At 40.8% G+C, this 23,897-nt stretch overlaps 1 protein-coding gene across 3 annotated transcripts in view; it reads left to right on the plus strand.

The window, feature by feature from the left end:
- celf3a (cugbp, Elav-like family member 3a) overlaps positions 1-23,897 on the plus strand; it is a 36,914-nt gene that overhangs the window by 1,676 nt on the left and 11,341 nt on the right. For 2 of the 3 annotated variants that reach the window (XR_012599532.1, XM_074686399.1), the window contains exons 3-5: positions 1,975-2,057; positions 19,730-19,778; positions 22,914-23,042. Coding sequence is in view for 2 of the 3 variants with exons in the window: in XM_074686399.1 (XP_074542500.1) it covers positions 1,975-2,057; positions 19,730-19,778; positions 22,914-23,042 (261 nt within the window). In the remaining variant the exon portion in view is untranslated. The remainder of the gene's footprint in view (positions 1-1,974; positions 2,058-19,729; positions 19,779-22,913; positions 23,043-23,897) is intronic. The other variant, XM_074686400.1, reaches the window with a different exon arrangement.

Raw genomic sequence — 23,897 nt, forward strand, 5'->3', positions numbered from 1 at the left:
TGCTAATTTGTTGGAGTCTCTTGGAGGAACCTCATTGGGCAAAAACCTGATTTGTAGCATCACCATAAGGCATCAAAGTTTGTTTCCTTACATTTTACTGACAGATGGACAAACTGACCAAGCTTGACTTAAATTTTAAAGATAAAGAGTTTTTACCACTGAATGCTAACAGGTTGAATCAGCTTTAGTCTTATCCCAAAGTGAAACTTTATGTTTTACAGTCATAGTATTTCAACAGAATTGGAGACCACAGCTCAACAAGAGTGACATTAAATTCAGTGACCAAGGGCAAAAGCAGGGTTCAACCAACTTCGAACTGACTTCAAATGCAGCATTTATTTATAATATGTAACGACACTTACACAAACTGTAAAAAAGTATAAAATTAAAAAAAGAAAGAAAGAAAGAAATTTGAATTTTAAAACAACTGAATTTAAGAATTAACATTATAGGGCTGGTGCATTCTGGGAGATTATTTCTATAGCCCTTCTTTGTTAAAGGTGAAGCCCCGCCCCTTTTTGGGACCAAATTGGGACCATTTAATGGAAATACTTTGTATGGTTGTCATTGGTGATAACTTTGTTGTGGTAGTATCTGAATCCTGTCTTAAACCGAACATCTGATAGTCCCTGCTATAAAACATGAAGTTTCAAGCCAAATGAATCTGTTTGTGTCGAAACAGGTGGAGTAAAAGGCTAGTATGTAACCAGTTTTCTCACAAATGTGGACTTTTCATGACTATCACTTGCTTCATATTTACCCTTCTCTGAAAGAACTAGATACAATGGAAAAGGCGACGTTTTGATGAATATCATACCGTAAAATAATGGCATGCAGAATTCAAACATCACTACGTATTGACTGATTTACTTTTCCCCACACAAAGTAAGGTCCCAAGGTTGTCATTTTCAAAGAAAGGGACATTACTCCTGTCAAAAGCCATCAACTTGAAGACATTGGGATAAACTGATGTGCAATTTCAGATTGTGGAAATGTAAAATACAGCAGTGACATGTTATTTGGGATTTCGGTTTTGCTCAGCACATTCCATTTCCTCCAAATTGTTAGAACCTGATTACTGATGTTCAATCAAACTTGAGTAAAGTGTTATGCCAGATCTTAATTGTTCTCCTGTGGCGATATCGGTCAACATGTAAGAGCTGGTGTCACCCACTAATATCGCTGTATGTCAAATGGCGAACATGGCACTCGTATTTTGGGAGTGAAGTACCATCACATTCAGATTCGTGTTTGACAGATGGGCTGACGCTGCTTTAAAGAGATCTGAGCTAAACAATGATCCTGTCCGTCATTTCTAATGCAAATCTGAGCACAGAAAACAAAAGCTTTTATAAAGCCGCATAAACCATCAGTCATTTGGGAGACGTATAGGCCAGGTGCTATCAGTCCTCCAACACCTATAACACCTATTCTGCATACATTTACATATTCATGATTTGCAGGAGCCCTAAAGGTTAATGAAGGCCTTTCTCTATTATGTGGGACTGCATACATTTAGCTTGACCAGCGTGATATTAAATACTCACTCAGACTGCTTGTGTCTGAACAGTCTCCAGGTATGAGGAGATATTAATCCCATGGATCTCCAAGGCTACTGCTGCTGCGAGGACAAAAACTCGCCAAATTCATACTTCCTTACTGTTTTTATTATTTCATGCAAATTAATAACCTGGCCTAGTTTGAGGCATTTTTGGATATTTGAACATATGCTGACCTAAAACTGTTAAGTAAAACTGAAACACACATATATCAAACAGCAGATTTGTATGAAAACAATAATCTCCAGCAGCATGTTTCTGCCTGCAGGCCTTTGGAGCAAAGGGCCAATTAGGGTGATTAAAAAATAACCTAGTCCTGCCAACTCTGACAGTATTAAAGCATATAAATCTAACATAAAATGAATTACATGGACTCATCATTCTGTGGTTTTCCACCCTTTTTCTTTGTCTCTAGGTTGTGCCTTCCTGACATACTGTGCACGTGAATCTGCCCTCAAGGCCCAGAATGCACTGCACGAGCAGAAGACGCTACCAGGGGTGAGTGTGTCTGATTTTTATTTTTTCATCACCCTCAACAGCTCATCTTCTATATATAAAAGAGGGGCAGAATAACTGGCATGCCAGGCTATCTGAACGCACAGGAACACACGGTGACACAAGAAAATTAACGCAGTTTGACAAGCAGAGCCTGACTCCCTCCTTCAGCTGATAGGCTGGAATAAAGGTCAGGGGCTGCTCTCCCTCTTATGTTTCATATGTGATGCATCCAGACATATCCATCCAGTTAAGGCATGAGTCATCCCACAACATGTCACGGGTCGAAGCAGACAGCTATGAGGCTCGCTGCTGGAGTGACTTTGCCAGATCTTATTCTCTCTGATGTTTCTTTTCCTTTCTCTTCCCCCCCACCTCTCCCTTCTTTCCATCCATCTCTCCCGCTGAATTCTAATCAAAGTTAAACCTAGCTTTATTAGCATAGCCAGGCAGCAGGTGTGCTGCCAAATGACATTTCCAGGGCTAAATATGACATGACAGCCTCGTCTCTATAATAACCCGCTATATGAGAGACAAGGCGACAAGGCAAGGAATTACTAAGACAGAGTGTGCTCCCAGCCTCGCTGCTGCTTCCTCTTTTACTAACAAGGCCTTACTCTTGTTTCCTTATGGTTATTTTTGGTGAAATCTACATCATTCACTTCTTTTTTTCTCTCCATGCTGGTTTGCAGCTCGTGACCCTGGTTTTGAGGGAGGATGCAAGTGAGCAGTATCGGGCTCTGCTTAATGATATTTTCCAGATTGCTAAACCAGTCAATCCTAGAGATGAATCATTTCATTTTTTACATCTGAAAGTAGGAAGATAAGGCCAGTAACAATTTAGCACAACCTAAAACAGTCAAAACCCAAAGATAAATAATTTAACTGCATACAAGAGCAAGAAAACCAGCTCATACTCACACTTGAGAACATTAAACGATTTGTTGTTTGTGATCTTAGCATAAAATCAGGCTTTGGCTAAGCTGAAATATCCTTTTTATTTCTAAGCAAAAACACAACATTTGTTTAGTTTTAGCTTTCCATAGCCAAGCATTTTCTAGTTTTCTGTCTTTTTTGATGCTTTTAGTCATAATTTAAGAAATTTATCATTGCCAACCTGGACTCATCGCCATTTTGCATCAATGTAGTCATGTTGAAAACAAATTATGTGCATCTACTGGAGAGAAAAAACAAATACATTTCAGCAATTTTAAATTTTCAAGCAGAAACATGAAACTTCGTCTAATTTCAGCTTCTCACGTACACAAATTCATTCCTAATTTTGTTTCTGAGGGTTTTGGTTGGTAAAAGCTCATAAAATGCTGTAGGTTGTTCTCACTGGTGTGTTTTCCATTAGGAAGCCATCTCATTTTGACAAGCATGACCCAGCAAATGATTCTACCTTTAACTCTTTTCTTTAAACAGATCCCCGACTTATTGATTACTTAAGCTCAACATTGTAATGGCAGGTGGGGGGCTACTGGTGCACGTGGAGTCTGATTTGAAGCAAGCTGGTATTAGTGCAGGAACAAAAGAGATCCCATTGTTAGCGTGACAGTAGGCTGACCTTTTTGACCTCTCGTAGGGGATCAGCCGGGCCCGGTGCCCCTACGGCTAAAACCCTCTTCTCCCCTTGTGTTTCTACATCAGCGGCTCTCGTCCTCATAACCTCCTACCTCTCTAAGCTGTGTGGAACAAGCGAACCCCCCTCCTCAGAGATCCCTCAATCCTTTGGCCCTGCACCCCCTCCTCAACCAAAAAACCATCTTATTAGCTGCGTTCACGCCCACACGGACAAGAACCGCTTCCCACCCCTGCTACCAGCTGTGGTGTAATTGTCATCTAATTGCACCTGCACTGCCAAAGAATAATTAACTTTGGCATCTCATGGCTGCGGTGATACAAAAGAAATAACATGAAGGCAATTATAGGACTGAAGGGAGAGGATGAAAGTACACCTGAAAGTAGAGAAAGCTGAATGATGTCATTAACACTCAGCACAGCTTTTTTTTCTAAGCATTTCACCTCTCTGGAAAGTAAGTCGTTCTTAAAGCTTTTTTTTCCCTCTCACTCTCTCCTCGGCTATTATAAGGATATTTTTCTACGTGCTAACAATGGAAAAGAAAAGGAGAAATGGAGGAAGGAGTCAGTCAGGGGCGAACAGATGGTTGTTTGAGAGCGGCACCTGGCCTTGTGTTTAATTTCAGGTGAGAGAGTCCGTCTCAAAAGCGAGGCGAGGGGAAGAAGAGTGTTACAAGCACATTCAGCCCAAAGCGAGGACAGAAAGTGAGAGGATAGTGTAGCAATACGCTCGACTCACTCCAAGAAAAAAGTGTGGAAACGGAGGATTGTGGAAAGAAAAACATTCACTTCTGAGCTTGCACTCTGGTTCAACCCCACTCGGACATCTTGTACTCTTGTCCTCTCTGTTCTTATCTCTTTATCTCTAGCTTGTTTGTCTGGCCAAGTCAGCTGTCTTAAGCCTCGTAGAGACAATAACATCCACTTAGGCCACAATAAAACAGCCGTGTTTCAACCCAACCTCTAAAACCTCGCAAATGTATTCCAGAAACTTCAACAAATAACTGTGAACCACCTAGATTATGTCATTTTGCTACTAAAACAACTGGAGATGATATGATTTGACACAGTCAATCAAAGAAAGAATAAATCAGTGCTTACTCTCAGAATCTCTTATTACAAATGTTCACCGTCTTTCTCTGTCTATTGGAGTATGGTACATGATGTTCTTTATGGTATCCGGGTTGAAAAATCATTTGTTCTCCACGCAGCAGCAGTGCTGTGAGTGGCCAGGGTGAGTTTCATGCCATTTCTGTTCTAATTTCTATTTCTATTGCAAATAAGCCATGAGGCTATGCGATGAGAGCAGTAAAAATGGTAACCTAGAACGCCCCCATCCATCCTGTTGGCTTTCTCATGGGGAAAATATCCAAAACATGGATGAATCATGTTTAAAAAAAACGATATTCATGTTATGGCCAAGACAACCTTCTTCAAAGTACCTGCATACAAGAATAAATATGGAACCCTATTTGTGCTCTACCACAGGGACAGAAATTGATGTGGAGCAAGGCAGTAGTTGGCCTTTCGGTGTTTTTATGTTTACGTATGTTTTTTGTGTTTATGTACCAAAGAATTGCAGTCTGTCAGTAAATCTGTTCAGGTTCCCCAGACTATGATGAGGTACCTATACTGTATTTGTTTTAGCTATATACCACTTCATTTATAAATTTAACAGTAACACAACTATCAACCAATAGAGCATAAGGGAAAAGATCAATACCAGTAAATATTAGTCTCATGTCTGTCCTGTAAATACAAAGAGCCACTTTTATCGAGTTCAACTTGGCACTAAGACCAAAAACAGAGGACTGACTTTGCTCTCTACAAGCGTAAATCAACTCACCAGCCTACTAGTTCTTTCAAGCTTACATTTCTTTAACTGTAGCATTTGAGTACACTACAGACTGACATGCAAAATAATAGGATATGATACGACACAAAACAGTACAATATGATACGGTACAATATGATATGGTTTGGCACGGTTCAATGCGATAAGATACTCTGCGATATGGTAAGAAACAGTACAATGCAATATGGTACAATATGATACATCTTGATACGGTTCAATATGATATGATACATAGGTTACAATTGGGTATGATACGGTACGGTACTTTACAATACGATACAATACGGTACAATGCGGTACAGTATGATGCAGTACAATATGGCGCTGTTTCATATGGTTTAGTGCAGTATGGTACATACAGTATGATACAAAATGATACGGTATGGTACAGTAGGGTACAGTACGGTACAATATGAAATGGTATGGTACAGTACAGTACAGTATGATAGGGTATGGTATGTTATGACAAAGAACAAAATGATGTGTTTTAACAGGGTTCAGTGTGATACGGTACAATGCAATACTGTACAGTACAGTACCGTACAGTACAGTACGTTACAATATGATGTGGTTTGATATAGTTCAAAGTAATATTATACAATAGACTGCAATACGATACGATACATTTTGAACTAAGACAACATGATATGGTTTGATATGATACAACAGAAACAATACAACATGGTGCTTGACATTACAGTACAATACAATGCTATACTTTATTAATCTCACTGTAGCGTTTCATAGTGTTCAGACAAGAGAGCTGTATCTATTTTAACATTTGGCTCCATTTGCTTATTTCCTTAAATGTCAGACTTTTTATTTGATTGGTAAGAAAGACAATAGTCAGTTTCAACCCCTAAAGCGTGTACCTGCTTTAGCACAGACTGTATAACCCCAATCATCAGCTCTCACTTACTCAAGTTAATATTTTCAACAATGCCTCACCATTAATTTTAAACGCAATAAGTGTTTAATAGTGCAACTGTGCCCCAGTGAGAGAGTAGCTGTGTGTGTTTGGTGTATATTTGCATGAGCTGCGGGGGAAGGGAGGGCAGGTGTTCGCACTAACACCGTTTAATGAAGGCTGTGTGTGTGTACTTTTGTCTGTGTATGTGCACGGCTGTGTGTGAGTGTTTGCTTTTGTGTGAGTGTGTGTGTATCCTTGGAGAGTACACATCCAAAGATATGGGCGGAGGGATGGATGGGTGGAAGTTGTTGGTTTTATTATACGCTCCTCTCAGGTTTCTTCATTCACTATCTGCTCTGCGTGTGTGTGTGTGTGTATGTGTGTGTGTGAGGGTGTGTAAGAGTAAAATCTGAGCTGTGAGGCCTTCTGTGTTTAAGCTGCCCATACGAGAGGAGAGAGCCCTCTTTGAGTGGAACATCTGACTAAGCCTGACATTTACTCAGCCATAAGGACTCAGACGGAGCAGACACAGGGGTTTTATCAATAGTCTGAAATAAATGCATATGCTAAATATAGCTCAGGCTTTTTAGGCAGGATGTGAGATAGGAAGTAGAAGTGCCACGATGTTGTGCCCTTAATGTCTGCAAACACACTGCTGTAGAAACACATGCAGGAGGAACCATTTCAGACTGTTAACACTCTCTTATGCTGTTGATACTGTAGATGCGTTCAGTCTCTCACATCTTAGTATTTTTTATAGCATACACAGAAAAACAGGTAAGAAAATGACATTTAGTATAACAATGCAAAAAGATTTGACATAAACACAAAGTCAATTCTCAGGACTGGTTCACTCTAGGGTCACATCAAGCTGTAATATTTTCATGGCACACAAAGAATAATTGGTAAAAACAAAAAGTGACTAATGAGCAGGAGAAACACACAAGATCCAGCTTGCATGAGCCTGAGCTAATTTCATGTTTTGGTCGATCAGTGCACTCCTATTTTTAGGGATTCAGTCTTTTACAATCACATGTGTGTTACGTGACACGATCAAGATATATTGGGTGAAACCAACATGCATCTGTAACAAAGGGAAAACGTAAAACCAAATCATTAAATTGTAGGGTACCAGATGACATGCCATTCTCCATTCTGCGTCACAATATTTGACCATCCACTGCCCTCTCTTTTAAGAAAGACATAAAAAAGAATCCAAAGATTATATTAAGAAATGGGCAAGCATTGATACCAGGTATTGGTATGGGGCCGATACTGGCTTTATGTCAAGGCATCGGTTCTTGTGGAGGCTGCCAATACCAGCAGCCAAGGCAAAAATCTTGTGTCGATTAAGTCCTCACCAGTAGTTGATGCTACACTACTGCAGTTTGACACCACAGCAAATAAGTCAGGTTTTGGTATCTGTTAGTGCTCAAGAGGGAGTACTTGTACTGGTATCAGTCTGAAAAATAAGCAGCATCGAACATACCTAACTGCCACTCATCTAATTAGCACTTAGCTTAGCTTTTTTGATGGGACTGGATCTACATGCATAGCTCGCAGTCGGTAGATCAAACTCGAAACTGCTTCAGGGATATTTTAATTCAGTTTCATGATATTCTTATGTAAATTTTGCCATTCAGAAGCACGATAGTGTGGTTTTAGGCCCCGTTTACACAACAACATTTCATCTGAAAACGCAGTAAAAAAATCTGCGTTTACAATAGAATGCAGAGGAACTGAAAACGCTGTAGTATGCATGCCAGGCCTGTAGTCGGCGCTCTAACTTTCTTGTCCAGAAGCCGCTTTTGGGAGATTTCCACCGAAGTAGAGTTGAGCCGATCATCTGGTGTATTGGAGAATACTAAATTCAAAAGTGGAGCAACAGATGTACATTTTGTTGAAAGACAGTCCGCAGATTCAGCAGATTGAGCAGCACAAACACAGCATGGTTGTCTGTGACGATCCTAACAACGGTCGTCGGTACTGTTGGACTTGCGCGAAGCGGAGTGTGACATCAGTGTTTCCTCTGAAAACACCAGCTTATTGTTTAGATGGCAAAGGTGTCGGGAACGTTTCAGAAAAATCCCACTCTGGAGGCCGTTTTCAAAAGTTTGCGTTTTAGGTCGGCTGAAACGTTGTTTCCGTGTAAACGTGAGGTTGAAACGCAACAAAACTTTTGCGTTTCACCCTAAAACCATTGTTGTGTAAACGGCCCCTTAGTCTGTACAGAGGCAGCGGGAAGCAGGAAGACTCTGCAGCAGATGTACTAATGTGTACCTTAAGGGACAAAACAGCAATTGCAAGATTCGATTTAATGGGAAGGCATTTGCCTCTGACCTTTATTTATTGCAATCAATGCACCAACAGTCCTTATCTTTTGTTACTCTCTGAGTACTGCTTGATCTTTTGCTGTTAAGGCAACTAATTCAAAAGTACACAAAGATATAAAATCAAGGGAAAAAACAAACATTTGGATGACAATCAGATTAGGTCCACTGACTTCTCAAACATACATCACCAATGGGACATTGCATGGGTTTTATATATTGTTTTTAATTTTTAAAAACCTCAAAGCGATATGCTTAGATTGGGTTGATAAGGTTAAGTAGTGAGGCTCTGAAAAGATGCTCATCACAAAGATGTGAGTTGTTTCATGTGTCTGACGATGAGCAGATAAAGCTCTGCCCCCATATGTAGCTGGATGTCAGTGAGCCGCCGGCATGATGATGGTTGCAATTAGCGCACTCAGAGCAAGTGTGTCTGTTCACTTGATGAATCTATCTTTAGCAAAGTGTGCGTTCATGCGTCAGTTCATTTACATTCACATGCATACCAATGTGCTATAGAGGGGTGATGCATATGATACAAAAATACGTCACTGGCCAATGTAATGATGGATGCAGATTGGATTTACAGAGGAGATAAATGGGTGTGAACAAGAGAGAAATTGAATAAATGAAGGCGGGGTGGGTGGGGGGAGGGGACATACAGATGAATGAAAGTTCGTCATGATGAACAGTGGGTGGCAGTGGGGGTGAGGGGGTGGCTGGAGGTGCATTGAGGACGTGTGTTTATCAGCTTAAACGCAGACATCTGTTAGGGAGAAGTAGTGTGTTTTTGGGGGGTAGGGGAGCGTGTGTGTGTGTCTGTTTGTGTCTGTATTTCTCTGTGTGGAAGGCAAACACACAAAAGTGAATCCTGGCTGCTGCTACAAAAGTCATTAAGCCTTTTGAACTACAGTGGTGTGTAAGTGTGTGAAAAAAACACATATGAGTTTGTAAAGTCAACAATAAAAGGGAAGAGAACTAGGACAGAGATTCTGGCTGCACTCACACACACACACACACACACACACACACACACACACACACACACACACACACACACACACACACACACACACACAAAAGGTTTCTGTGATTCAGTTCTTTTCCCCTCCTGCTCCACTGAATCGAGTCAAACGAAACTTGACATGAATATTTAACAGTCAGAGGAGTCAAAACAATTGAGAGTCAACTTGTGTGTTGTTGTAAATTTACTCTTTGATATTCACTTTTTTCACTCAAAAGGATTTCTGTCAGCACACCAAAAAAGACCAAAGGTAAGCTTTGAGATCTGTCAGCAGAACATCATAGAAACATGATCATTCACAATAAATAAGAAAAAATATTTCATGTAAACACGGGGCTTTCTCACTCAACATCTTTCACCTGTTGGATCAAGGCTGTAATGCATCCATTCTTTCACAGCTTATTGATGCAGTCAGAGTCCTTCTAACTATTTTATGGAACTCAAAACATTTACAGCTAATATCTGCTTTTTGTAAGGAATTTTTACCTCATTTGAAACAGTCTCTCTTTATGATCAGCACGTGGTAAAAATGTGACTGTCACTGAATGCTAGTGCCAGCATTTGGGCTGTATTCTCCCCATGAACAAAGTTAAGAAGATGTTAACACTTGCTTACTACAATTTGCTGCATTTAGCTCTGCTGATAAAGTATAAGAGTGAGAATTGAGTGAGCAGAATAAGTTGTTTTTCTCTTTCTCTCATGCTTGTGGCAGGATTAGCAAAAATATATGAGGTTTTGCTCAGTTGAAGAGCAAAACGCCCATGAACAGGATTTGATGCTTATGCTAGCGTCTGAAAGCTTCAGTGCTCTATTTGATGAAAGAGGTAAACAATGTTCATGTTAACATTATTTGGATGCACACATTGTTCAATGTATAGACGTAGTGTACATGATGTCACTGAAGCCTGTCATCGAAATGTAGCCATATTGGAAATGCTGAACTCAACCTAGCTTTGTTTGAGTCTGGATGCGGTGAAGAGGTGGGCCTTGGGCTTCTTTGCAGTTGGGATGTGTACCGAATTAGGTACTTTTATTGGTACTGACCAAATTCTGTCTAAAGTGCCGGGTATCGATTCACGTAAAATTGAAAGGTACCATGTTTAGGTACCTGAACACATCCTTGTGACTGCGAGGGACTGGAAGAGAAGGCAATTTCCTATGCTGGAAATGAAAACAGCATTGCAAGGTTATATGTTGAAGAATAAATATGTTAAGTAAAAGAGATTTGAGATTTTATTATAATTGCATTTTATGAAATTGATAATTTTTACCACATGAACACAAAAAAGTACAGGAAATTGGTACTGTTTTGTTTCAAATGTGAAAGGTACCCATCCCTACTTTGCAGACAGCTACAGTTTGACCAACTGTAATCAAGTCTGCAACAGCCTCACATTGGCAAAAACCATACTTAATAGCTTCAAAAATAAATTTAAAAAAGTTGTTAGAAAAATATCACCCTCTGTCTGGTGTGTCTAAAGAGAAATGAGTCTACAGACTCAAACCATGTTATGAACCAGGCTGTAAATATGTTTATAAAATGCTTCATGTACTGCGACAGCCTCAGCGCTGTATTACCTTGGCCGGGGTGCTGTTACCATAACTTTTTCACTGTTTGTTCAAGCAGAAAAATTCAAACCGAATTAGAAACTTTGGAATTTGCGCTTTGCAGTGATACATGGTTTATTACGGTAATCAAAAGCATGTGGTGTAGCCCCGCAAAGCAAAACAAAGGAAACGTGCTATCCGTCAATAATGGCTGTTCTGTCCCACTAAACTCAGTAAAAAAAAGAGGAAAAATACATATATTTTTTTGTTTTTCTTTTTTTACACTGCTAATTTTTCTGCACCATGTGCAATAATCATTTACCAGATGTTAAAAATATAAGTTTATATATAACTGGAAAAAGGGGCCATAGCACTCAGATATAAGGAATTTTCAGACCATTTTACAGCCATAATAATTAAGTATGTCCAGACCATTTTAGCCTCAGTAGGTTAAGGGTTAATGCTGTAAAAATCCCATCACTGATATGTATGTGTTTTTTTTTAGTATTCCTTAAGCCAGCCCCTGGTGGACTCTCAAAGAACTGCAGATTTGAGATCTTCACATTTTTAGACTGGAGGTTGCCACTTGGCCTAGTAGTATAAGTGCACTCGGTATTAAGAGGCTGTAGTCCTTGTGCAGTGGTCACGTGTTCTACTCCAAGCCACAAGGGTCTGATGCATGATTTCCCCGACTCCTTCCTCCCCAACATTCCTGTCTCTGACGTTAAACCAGTCCATTTGGTTATCTCTTGTTTGCTAACCAATGACATTTCATTGTGACGTTAGAGACTTTTTGTGTCTGAAAAACATCATGTAATGTCATTCTGCATCCTTCATAAAGCCAACAGAAGAGTAGCATTTAAAAGATCTGAATACAGTTTTTCTTTTTGCCTCCAACAGTCGATAAAAGCTCCTCACTGTGCCTTTAATAGAAGTTTATGTATTACATTTCCAATCGTTACAGCAGCACTGCACAATATAGTCCCTCACTGCGTATTGTTATCGCATCATGCAGGCCAGTCCTGGACAGACCAGTAAAGCAGCTTTGACACTGAGGATCATTGATTAAATATTATTGAACAGTACAAGTGTTGCTCCCTCAGTCTCTTTGTGTTTGATTGATTTAGTGACTGGCTGGGTTCAGGAGAAGGCAGTGTTTCTCTCTTGGCTGCTTTTGTGCGCCTGTTCGCCAGTGTGTGTGTGCGTGTGTGTACATCTGCACGTAGAAACATTAACTTGTGCACCTCAGTGGATTTTCTTCAGATGTTTTGTGCACAGTTGTCATCATCTGCATCTATAAATCTCCTTCCCCCACCTTTATCCTTTTTTCCTCCTTCTTTTTTTACCCTCCCCCTTTCCTTCTGTTTTTTTTCTTTTTTCTTTTTTTTTTTTAAGATCGTACCAATTTCCACCTTTGTTTGTTCTTCCCCCCTGGGTGAATTCACAAGTTTTCTCAGCGTATAAGAGCATTTGTGACATAGAAGGAGGAGAAGGAGGAGGTGGATGTGCAGGGAGCAAAATAGAAGTAGCACAGACCAGAGAGAAGCAGAGAGAGGAGGAGGAGGAGGAGGAGGAGGAGAGAGAGGAGGAGGAGAGGGGAAGGGAGGAGGGGGGGAGTGGCAGGTTGATTATGGTCGCAGGTCTCGTTGCCAGGAGACGGCGGGGACCAGGGATGCCAGGTTGCTAGGCGACCGGTGCGATGCAATGACCAGCGCTGTATGTGTGTATGTGTGTGTGTGTGTGTGTGTGTGTGTGTGTGTGTGAGTGTGTGAGTGAAGTGATGGAGCGAAGGGGAGGGCGAGGAAGGGAAAATTGTCTTTGTGCCCCCCCCCCATCTCCTTCAGCACCTCGCCCCACCTACCTTCACCAACACCCCCCTTCCCCCCTCCTCCCTCTTACACACATGCAAACACACACACATGCAAACACACACACACATGCACACACACACACACACACACACACACAGAACTCTGCCTCCTGCTGTAAATGTTCTTGAAAGAGCAGGGGAGATGGTCCGTGCTGATATATTTACCATTCAGAGTGGCTGCTTTTCAGGGCGGACGAGCAGAAAGGATTGAAAATGGAGAGAAAATCAGGCATCAGAAAGTGTCTCACATACACATACACACACACTCTTAGACACACACTCCAAGACACACACAGCAGCCTCATGCTATATAGATTTAACAACAGCGGCTGCTTTGAGAGACTATCATCTGCTCTGCTAGCCACAAAAGAGAGGCGAGAGAAACATCATCATGTATATGCTTCAGTCACTCAGAGTGTAAACGCTGCTCCATTTAAAACACATCCTCTCTATATTAAACGCCTTAAACCGGAGCGGGTGTCACTCCTCAGTGTGTGCACATGTTGATGTTTATGGAGGGGGTCATGCTTTATGGTGAAAGGGGTCGAGCTGTGATTTGATTGGATAATCTATGGATTTAATATCTCATAATCCGGTTGAAATCCCTGTGGCATCACAGTGGAAAGATTAAGTATTTGTAGATGTAGCTTGGACCAACAGAGACGGAACGATCCTGTGTGTGTGTGTGTGTGTGTGTGTGTGTGTGTGTGTGTGTGTGTGTGATGAGAAAATGTGTGTTACGTTTGCGTTTTGTGTTTTTAGATGAAGCATAAAGGGAGAGAAATCAAATAGAAAAAACACACGGCAGGCTTTTGATCGGACAGGCAGGTTTGTGCACAGTATGGGACTGTTTTTGTAAACAAGCCTAAGAGAGAACAGGAGAGAACAGGAGAGGGGAGGAGGGGAGCAACAGGAGGAGACGGAGGAGAACAGGGAGGAGGGGAGAAAGAGAAAATTACAGTAAAGTGTGCACGTTCCTGGTTGAGGCTTAGAGCAAGACATTTTTCTCCTTGCTTTCTCTGCTTTCTGCTTTTGCTTTCAAGGCAGCGCCAACATTCAACAGGCACAAACACTTCCTCCATCACTCCTTCTTTCTCCTCCTCCTTCATCTAACCCTCCATCTATCCCTCCTTCTCGACCTAGAAGCACCCTTTGTCCTCCTCATTTGTGTTTTTTTCCACCCAGTCCCCTTCCGCTCCGCGCTCAGTTCAACCTTGTTTACCTGATGTGGGGTATCTCATCACCGGGGTTGCCATGACAATGGCCATGTTGAGCACGGCCTTCGTCATAGCGGCGGGGCCTGGTTGCCGTGCCGATGTGAAGTGGCACAGCCTTGATGGCCTCCACTTCTTGCTGCTTTTGCCCCTCTTGTGTATTTCTAATTCACAATCTCCTGAGCCATCTGCTGCGCTGCTCCTTATCTCCAGCACCACCACTGCTGTTTGTCTTCCTGCTCTGAAATATGAGCCAGGTGTCAAACATGACATAAATCAAACGTGTCACTTTAAAACACAGTCGTGAGCTTATAGCTTCAGCTGTGAATCTTTATATTTCACTTTATAAACACTTATCTCTTGCTGACCTTAATCCACACTGAGTCGGATGCAGATGATGAGCACATGGTGTTCATTTTTGTGTTTGTACCTTGCATATTGTGCAGAAAGCACAGGCTGTAACAACCACTCAAGACTGGAGTCATTCAGTTATCTGTTTGTTTGTCTATTTTGGAGAATTTTAGACCAGCACTGGTTTGCTCCAGCTGTGTGATGCTCAAATGTAGCCTTGTTTAATAGTAATTCCTTAAATAGGATGAAGTTCATATTCTACAGATGTAAAATATAGACTGTATGATAAATGGTGTATAATAAAGCAGCTGTGGTAGTAAGCACCATCGCTATGGCGCATTTTGTTAAAGAGGACAAATCATGCTGATCCCTGATTTAACACTTACATATAATGCAATAAATTTGAAAACAAGACCTTACACCCCCTGAATTTTCAAAAAATGAGATATTGTATTTTTTCTGATATCCTAGAACGTGATTTGATGCCTTTGAAAATAGGTCATTGCCATTTGGCCGCGAGATTTCGACCTTCGTGACGACACGAGGATCCTTTCTTTTTATTGGAGTAATCTGATAAAGCAGCTCCTCCTCTGTGAAGTCAGTTAGTCACACAACCGCCACCGAGGGATACACCCACCAAGAGCCAAGTATAAATAAAGCTCCTTACTAGCTCTGGCTAACTTGTCTGAGTGCTGGATACAGGGACTCTGCTCTGCTGAGCAGCTCGGCTTTACATGGTGAATTAGCAGTTAAAACACTGTAGCTTTAGCAGGCCTCGTAATACTTGTGAGACTGTGATATTTGCATGCTTATTCTGACATGCACTGTGAACCTGGACCACACTAATGCTGTGGTAATAACATAGTGACGAACTGATGGTAGAGGCGATCTTTAGACTACACTTTCAGCATGATAGAAAAAACAGACAGAGAAAAGTGATGGAGGAGGATGTAGCCCTGTTATAGAAATAGTTTATTGGTGAAGTCTGCCTATATTTCCACGTATAAACTATACATGTTACAGTACCGGTTTGACTCACCACACTGAAGCGTCCTGAGATGATCTGTGTCGAGGTGGATTTTCTTCCTCCTGAGCTGCAGAACCGTCCGGGTCTGACTCAGGGTCCAATACAAAAGGACGTACCCTACACTCTACCATTTTATTAGTGATATCAATGCCTTACGGTGAAGTTTTGGCAAACAGCAAACTCGCTCGGTCTGCTCCATTCAATGTGGCGATTTTGTAAATACTGCCATGCTGCAAAAACCGCCCCCTGGCTCTACCCCCTCCGCCCCTCTGATAGAACTTTCACCACTCGATGTCACTGTTGGTATTTTATACTGAATATTAATAAAAAGTGGCCTTTTGGCAACTACCTTGACTTTGCTGTTTGTTGGTTAACGGTGTTTTTCGTCAGTTAGGATTAGCCATTAGCTTGTTTGCTGCAGTGATGCATACATCACTACAAACTCTGTTTGTTTGATTGCCGAGACCGTTACAGTTCAAACCGAGCATCAGAATGGGGTGATGCTATCATATCAATATGGACCAAACTCTCTGAGGAATGTTTCCAGTACCCGTTGAATCTATGCCACGAAGGATTAAGGCAGTTCTGAGAGCAAAAGGGGGTCCAACCTGGTACTAGCAAGGTGTACCTAAAAATGTGGCCGGTGAGTGTATCTCTGTGGTACCAAAACCGTAACACAGCTTATGGTTTTAATAGCTTAATGTTGACTTAACACCATAACAAATCATTTTTAAAAACTTACTTCAACTGGCCTTGAAGTTACATTCAGCAGTAAGTGTGGGGGGAAATGGCAGAACAAATTCTTCAATTTTCAATTTTTAATTTGCAGAAAACTTTGCCAAACATTGTCTGACAAACAGCAGAAAAATAACGACAAAGTCCTACTTATCAGGCTTCATTTGTACCTTTAGAGCTTCCTTTTTACCTTCAGCTTTAATTTGTACCTTTTCTTTTGGGGTATTGAGGTCAACATCAAACACATTTCCTAAAATGATCTTAACCTTAACATGTGGAGGTTAAGGCCGTCACAAGGCTCGATTCATTTTTAAAGATGATACAAGAGACAAAAAAAAAGTCTGAAAAATCAAAATCACAAAAAAGAGAATGCTAGACAATCAGTATTAACTCATTCCACACATTCAGTACATATTCACACTTCACTGACTACATCACCATGAGCAATATTGGCTTCAGAGTAACTTGTCAGGACACTTTGGCATGTGACTGTGAGGGCAGGGATCTGATTGAGAGATGGCAGACTCCTCCACTGAGCTACAGTCGCTCGACTGGCTCAGTGTTTAAATCTTACACTCCATGTGCAGAGGCTGCAGTCCTCTTAGAGAGCATCCAAGGTTCAAATCCAACCTGAGGCCCTTTTCTGCACGTCATCCTCTGCTTCCTCTGACTTTCATCACTGTCTTACTGTCTAAATGAAACCTCAGAATCTCAAAAATAATCTTAAAAAAAGAAGAACCAGTGTCAACTTTATGGGCAAGTATCTAGACAGATAGGAGGAGTTTGACTCTGACTCAGCTTTACAAAGATGTCTGTGTGCAGACGCAGATGCACGACAAGGGCAATGGTGCAGTGATGATGGGTGGACAGACTGATGATACAGAAAGCATAATAAAGCTAAATCATCATATGTGTGTGTGTGTGTGTGTGTGACATTACAGGGTCATCAGAGAGGAACTTTTAAGAATTGCAAAAATCAATTAGATAGTTTCTGATAATGTGTGAATTTACAGTGTTTTGTAATAAAATAGGCATTAAAATAATGACGAAATTGAGCCCTGTGATGAAGTTCAGCACCCCATCATTTCTTTGCAAGACTAGTTTAATACTTTTTTTTAAATTGTCCATTTTTCTATTTTGCATTGTAGATAACTGATTTTAACTTCCATAATGTGCATTTTTTTCCCTTTTCATCCCTTTTTGAGAGATTTCAGATTAAAAGAGTTGTAAAAAAATTTGCACCCCATGTTTAGAATGTATAGTCAACAGCACAGGTTAACCCTAAGGACGGGTACCTTTCACATTTGAAACGATATGGTACCGATGCCCGGTACCTGGCAATTGGTATCAGTACTCAACGGTACCGGTTTTCGGTACTTTTTTGTGTTGATGTGGTTAAAAATATCTATTTGTTTAATAATGACAACTCACATTTTTCAATTTAGCATATTTATTCTTCAGTATATAATCTTGCAATGCTGTGTTCATGTCCAGCATGGAAAATCTTCTACTCTTCCACTGCCTCACAGTCACAAGATTGTGTTTAGGTACCTTAACGTGGTACCTTTGATTTTACGTGAGTCAGTACCACATACTTTTGATATACTTCAGTCGGTACCTATAAAAGTACCTAAATGGTACCCATTCCTAGTTTACCACCAACTGTTTCTACCTGTTTCCTGTGCTATTCAGTGTCATATCCACTCAGATTAAAGGCAAATAAAAGATGAGCTGTAAAAGTGTCAATTAGGAGGAGAATAAAGCTCTAAAAAGATTAAATCTAATGTGTAATATTTCACAGAAGACCTCAACAATTTATCTTTCACATTTTCCCACAGTTAAGTTGATGCAATTGGTAATGTTGATTTAAAAAACAAAAAAAAACAAAATGGCAATAAGATGTCAGTGATCTAGCGCTGTAAGGATGTAACAACAGACAGGGGTGTCTGTTCAGCAACCTAAGGAATTTAAATCTGTTTTTTTTTTGTCAGGATAAAGAATAATTTAAACATAAATTGCTATTCACAGAGTGCAGGAGACGAAGGGCAGATTTGCTTGACTGATGACATGATGCTTTGAGTCTTTGCCCCCTCCATCTCCTCCATCAGTCTTCCTATACGAGGACGTGGGGCCCCCTCTCCCTGCAGCAGGTGTTGCTTATTTTTCAGCCGATGGTTTGGTTATGGAGACGACTGGTGTTTGTGCATGCGAGTCCTGGCAGAGGAGCGCGATCACGGCAGCAATCGATAGTGTCTCCGGGTGACCAATCACCGCGGATCAATCAGTGACACGGAATCAGTGACTGGCTGAAATGTCACCAGCTCCATAATTAAGACCTTCATTAAGCCACAGTTAACAGAGTGTCACTCTGTTGCTCTCACCTCCACATCAGCCTCCTTTCCTCTCTCCTCTTCACACACACACACACACACACACACACACACACACACACACACACACACACACACAACCCCCACCTCTGTCTTTTTCTCCATATGCTCCTCTCGTTTGCCTCTCTGCCCTCTCTGTCCGTCCTTTCACTGCTTTCATGTCACGCATGTGACAGATAAGTCAGAGAAAAGATGTGTGCATGAGTTTATGTCAAGGTTTGATTATATAAAGCTTACAATAACATCAAGAAGGAAAGAAACAAGTTATTTTGCTGCTTTTTTCATGTATTATGAAAGTATCACCAAATCCTTGTCCTTTTTTAATTGATCAACATATCATTCGCTCCTCTCTGACCCTGTATACCCCAGTCCCTGTCTCTCTGTCAGGCTCAGAGTCGCTCACTATTCTGATGCTGCGTGCTCCTGTAATCCAGATTAGCCGGCGAGTGTGCTTAATCTTATCACTTCCCCAATCCCACGTGGGTGTGTGCTTTTCCTGGTTTTGTGTGATGGGGGAGAAGGAACGATAGACGGTGGGATTAGAGCTGACTCTCAGAGAGGAAGTGGTGGAGTGAGAAAAAGACTGCAAAACAGTGAGAATTTAAAATCACACATATCCGTGTCTGCTGTGCTCTGCTGGAAGACATAAAGAAAAGAGAAATAAAAAACCTCATACATGCAGATATCACTATTACACTTTGTTACAGCATCATCGGAATTCTCACATGAAGTCCACACAAATGAGCCGAGTGTCTCTTTCCTGGTTCATGCTTGTGTTAATAGTCTCTGTTCATGTCCTGTAGTTAAACTGACATTTGTTTTTTTTTTCTGTCTTTCCAGATGAACCGTCCGATCCAGGTGAAGCCAGCAGACAGCGAGAGCAGAGGGGGTAAGAGACACCTGGCCCCACCCTGAAACACAGCACCTGTTCAAACAACACCACAGTGTACACAGCACAGTGTAATGAAACATGTAGTCTAGCATCCTGCGGTGATTCTTCATCTTTCAACAATCAAAATGAAAAAAGTCTTAGGTTATGTGACAGATGAGTCAAGATCAGCTGAAAATAGATGATGCAAATAAATCAAAATTCTCATTAAAATGGAAAATTCATCACTGCCAACATTGTACCCCACAAATGATACACATAATTTTAAGCATCTTACTGCACTGACAACTTTTCTCGTTGCCTTTTTTAATAGCTTTGTCACGTTTTAAACAAACAACATTGTTTAGTGAAAATGAAGCCTATGCGGAAGTGCTAAAAGTTGCTGGTCATCAAAAATTTGCTTGAGGCTGGCTGGAGAAAGACCAGAAGTCACTTACACATCCAGCCATAAAAAATGATTTTACGGCATTAAGAAATATATTTACAGCCTGGTTCAAATAACAGCTTAGGTCTTGAATGCTGAATTCACTGTAAAAGTGGCAATAAAGAGGATCGTTTGATTGTCCAATCAGAGACACAGCTCAGGTCACGTGACCGCCGGGCACCCTGTAGCTGTTTGAAAGGAAACTCAAAGCTGGCGTCATATTAAATGTGGCTACGTCCATGGATTGGTTTCATTTCACAGTTTCAGGAACAGACTGGTGAGGCTACATCCATGTTTTATACAGTCTATGGTTACGTCCAACAACTCTTAACCTCTTAAGGCCCAAGCTTTTGGCTGGAATGCAATTTTAATTCACCTTGCTATTTGGATACGTAGGACCTAATAAGTATTATCACCAAACTTGGTCATTGTATGGGAAGTTTGATTATTTTTGTTATGAGTTCTCTATTAGTTCTTTGTCAGCAGTGTTATTGTTTTCTTTTCACTCAAATGGGTGTAATGTTGTGATTTCACCAAAAAACGATGTGGGCAGTGTCCCTAAATGTGAATGAGAGGTCAAGGTTTAAAGAAAAGTAAGTATCATGGGTCTGAGTGGCAGAAATGTGATGTCCACATATGTGGCCGCTGGGTTTTAAGAGGGTAAAGGGGGAAAAGAAGGTAAAATAAACCAGATAGAAAGATATAAAGATAGAAAGTGTTTCATAGAAATAATAAAAAGAATTTTTCGAACAAAGGCAAGTTCACAGCCAACACAAATATAACAAAACCAAAACTATTTCAAAGTCAGTCTCAAAACTAACCACTTTAAATCCAGTCACCCCAACTGAAGCTACAGCCAGCATTTTGAAGCATGTAGCCGCCTAATTACCAGTCCTAATTGGTCCAGGCAGCCGCTGGATGCTACAGTCCTCAATCTCCAACCAGGCAGGCTAAGGGGAGGGAACGAAACACACAATACACGCACAGACTCACACACAGCAACTCATATGGTACCAGCCATAACAGTTTAGTTTTGATAAAGTTGGGGCTCATTATAGGAAGTGGGGCCTTTTTCCATATATATTTCAAAGGGCCCCTAATCTTCCCTGACCTGGGATGACTATCACTTTTATAGATAAAAAAGGAAGGAGAACCCAGAAGCAGAAAACTAAAACTGTTTATTGAACAAAAATCCAAAAGTCCAGCAAATACTTATTTCAAAAACAAAGTCATGGGGACAAAAATCAACAGAGAAAAAGGAGCACAACTGACAAAAGACAGATGAAAACAAAGACACGCGGACACGGGGTAACAAGAACAAGACACAGGTGAAACAAAAGGGTAAATCAAAAGTGAAGGGCAGACACACAGGGAGACACAGGAAGCAAGAACTGCAAAATCAAACAGTAAACACAAGACGAGGATACCTATGAACAAGACAAAGGGGAACACATTTGACCCAAAGAAACACAAGCATTATTCTTAAAAGACAGATCCAAACACAAAGAGAACACAAAGCTAAAAGAGTAACACAAAAATGAATCAGTGAAGTGTTTATCATGTATAAGTTTACATCAATGATTTCGACACATCAGGAAATAAAACCCCAGGTGATTCTCGCTTTGATCTTGCTCTCTATCATGACATAACCTCACGATGGGACTCTTAAATAAAGCAGAGCCATTGTGTATTTAACGAGTTACTCCTGTGCTTTATGAGTTATGTAATCCACGGGGATCAGTCTCATAATAAGCTTACTTTCAACAACTCTCTGCTGCAGTTTAGGACACATCACACACGCACATTACAACTGAAGCCTGTTGTCAAATCATTAGAGAATCTTTGTTGGCGTATAGTACACTTTGTTTTTAAGAGTGTTGCTAAACACCAGATTCAGTTCATTTCACTATATTAAGACACTGAGCTGGCAGACACTTGATATTTCCCTAACAGTCTGTTGACCTTGAATATTTACATCTGCTGTCATACATCAACTTATATACGACGGCAATGCAAAATCTTGATGCGTTTTTGCAGCCAGCTCTAAAATTCAACACATGAACACACCAAACAGGGAACTTCTTTCAGTAAAACCACAGTTTTCACCCACAATAACAAGAATTTCAGAATATGAGCAAACATTGACTCTGCACCCAAAGCTGTACACAGCCTGACAGCTGATGTGAACACCGCTCTGGTATGAATAGAGGAGAAAAGGCAGCCTGAAAGTTTGAGAGCCTTAAATCGGCGGTACATTTTGGTGCGCATTCTCCTGGAATGTAACGTGTTTGTGATTTGTAGTGACGGGGCTAAAACATGCAGAAACACTGCTCTGATCCTTCACAGACGGAGACAGACGGAGCAGCTTCCCTGACAGCACAGAGGGTGACAAACATTTGAGTCACCGCCAGATGCTGTTTGTTTGTTGTGATGTTCATGTTACTGCACTCTGGTGGCACCCTGACGCATTGCAGGCTGACGTCTACCCTGCTCTTGTACACCACTTGTTTATCACGTTGTTGTTGTTCTGGTGTTAGTCATGCATGTACGGTGACATGGCAACTTCTCCCTTTTTTTTCCCCCCTGCATTCGATCACCTCTTCCATTAAAACATCCACTCCCACTATTCCCTCCTTTCTCTAATCTCTCCCATGTTTTCCTCACATTTTCCTGCTCTTTCCCTCCCATCCTGGCGTTCTACTTCCCCTCAGAAGACAGGAAGCTATTTGTGGGCATGCTGGGAAAACAGCAGACGGACACTGACGTGCGAAAGATGTTCGAGCCCTTCGGCAGCATAGAGGAGTGTACAGTGCTCCGCGGGCCTGATGGCACCAGCAAAGGTAACATCACAAATCACACCTGAGAAAGACATCAAATCTATAAACATAGTTAAAAAAAAACCAGACAAGCAGAAACAATTAATACAGGTCAAACTATCATCATCATCATCATCTTCAAATTGTGACCCCAGAAATCGAAATTTAGAAGGACAAGACTTTGAATGATGGTTCACTGATTTGTTTTTACCCACACTGTGCCAGCAGTGCATTTAAATGTCTGGAAATAGTCTGTCCAGTTATACACAAGCCTTGACTCGTGCTAAGAATATCCTTGTTTCACAGATACATAAAGACAAAGCACACATAAAATTATAGCTGATTTAAAATAATAATGCTAACTTTATTTATAGAACACTTTAAAGATAAAGGTACAGGGTGCTGTATGGGACAGCAAAATAAAACAGGCAGGTCATAAGATCACTGAAAAAAACAATACAAGATGTAAAATACTTAAAATTTAACTCTACAGATTCTTTTAAGATACCTTTTAAAAACTCTCTAGCTAACGTAAAATCTGGAAAGTCTCATCAATAAAGGTATGTTTTAAGAAGGGATTTAAAAGAGATCACTGACTCAGCAGACCTGATCTCCTCAGGATGATCATTAACCAGGAAAGAAGTGAAGCGAAGAGCAAAAACAAGCAGAGCAAGAGAGGAAACATTTCATACACAGATCGTGAGTCACGCTGCGGAGCAACAGAGTCAAGAAGGCGCCGAATGACAATTTTCCTTTTGTTGTAAGACTGAGGAGACACCTCATCTCGTTGTTTTCTAGTAGTTTCCTTCACTATATGAGAGGTCCTAACATTACCTATTATAAAACTAAAAGTACAAGCTGAGATCATGACATAAAAAA

This window comes from Halichoeres trimaculatus, unplaced genomic scaffold, assembly GCF_033239565.1.
Source record: "Halichoeres trimaculatus isolate MK-OKI-2021-1 unplaced genomic scaffold, fHalTri1.1 fHalTri1_scaffold_14, whole genome shotgun sequence".
NCBI classification, from domain to species: domain Eukaryota; kingdom Metazoa; phylum Chordata; class Actinopteri; order Labriformes; family Labridae; genus Halichoeres; species Halichoeres trimaculatus.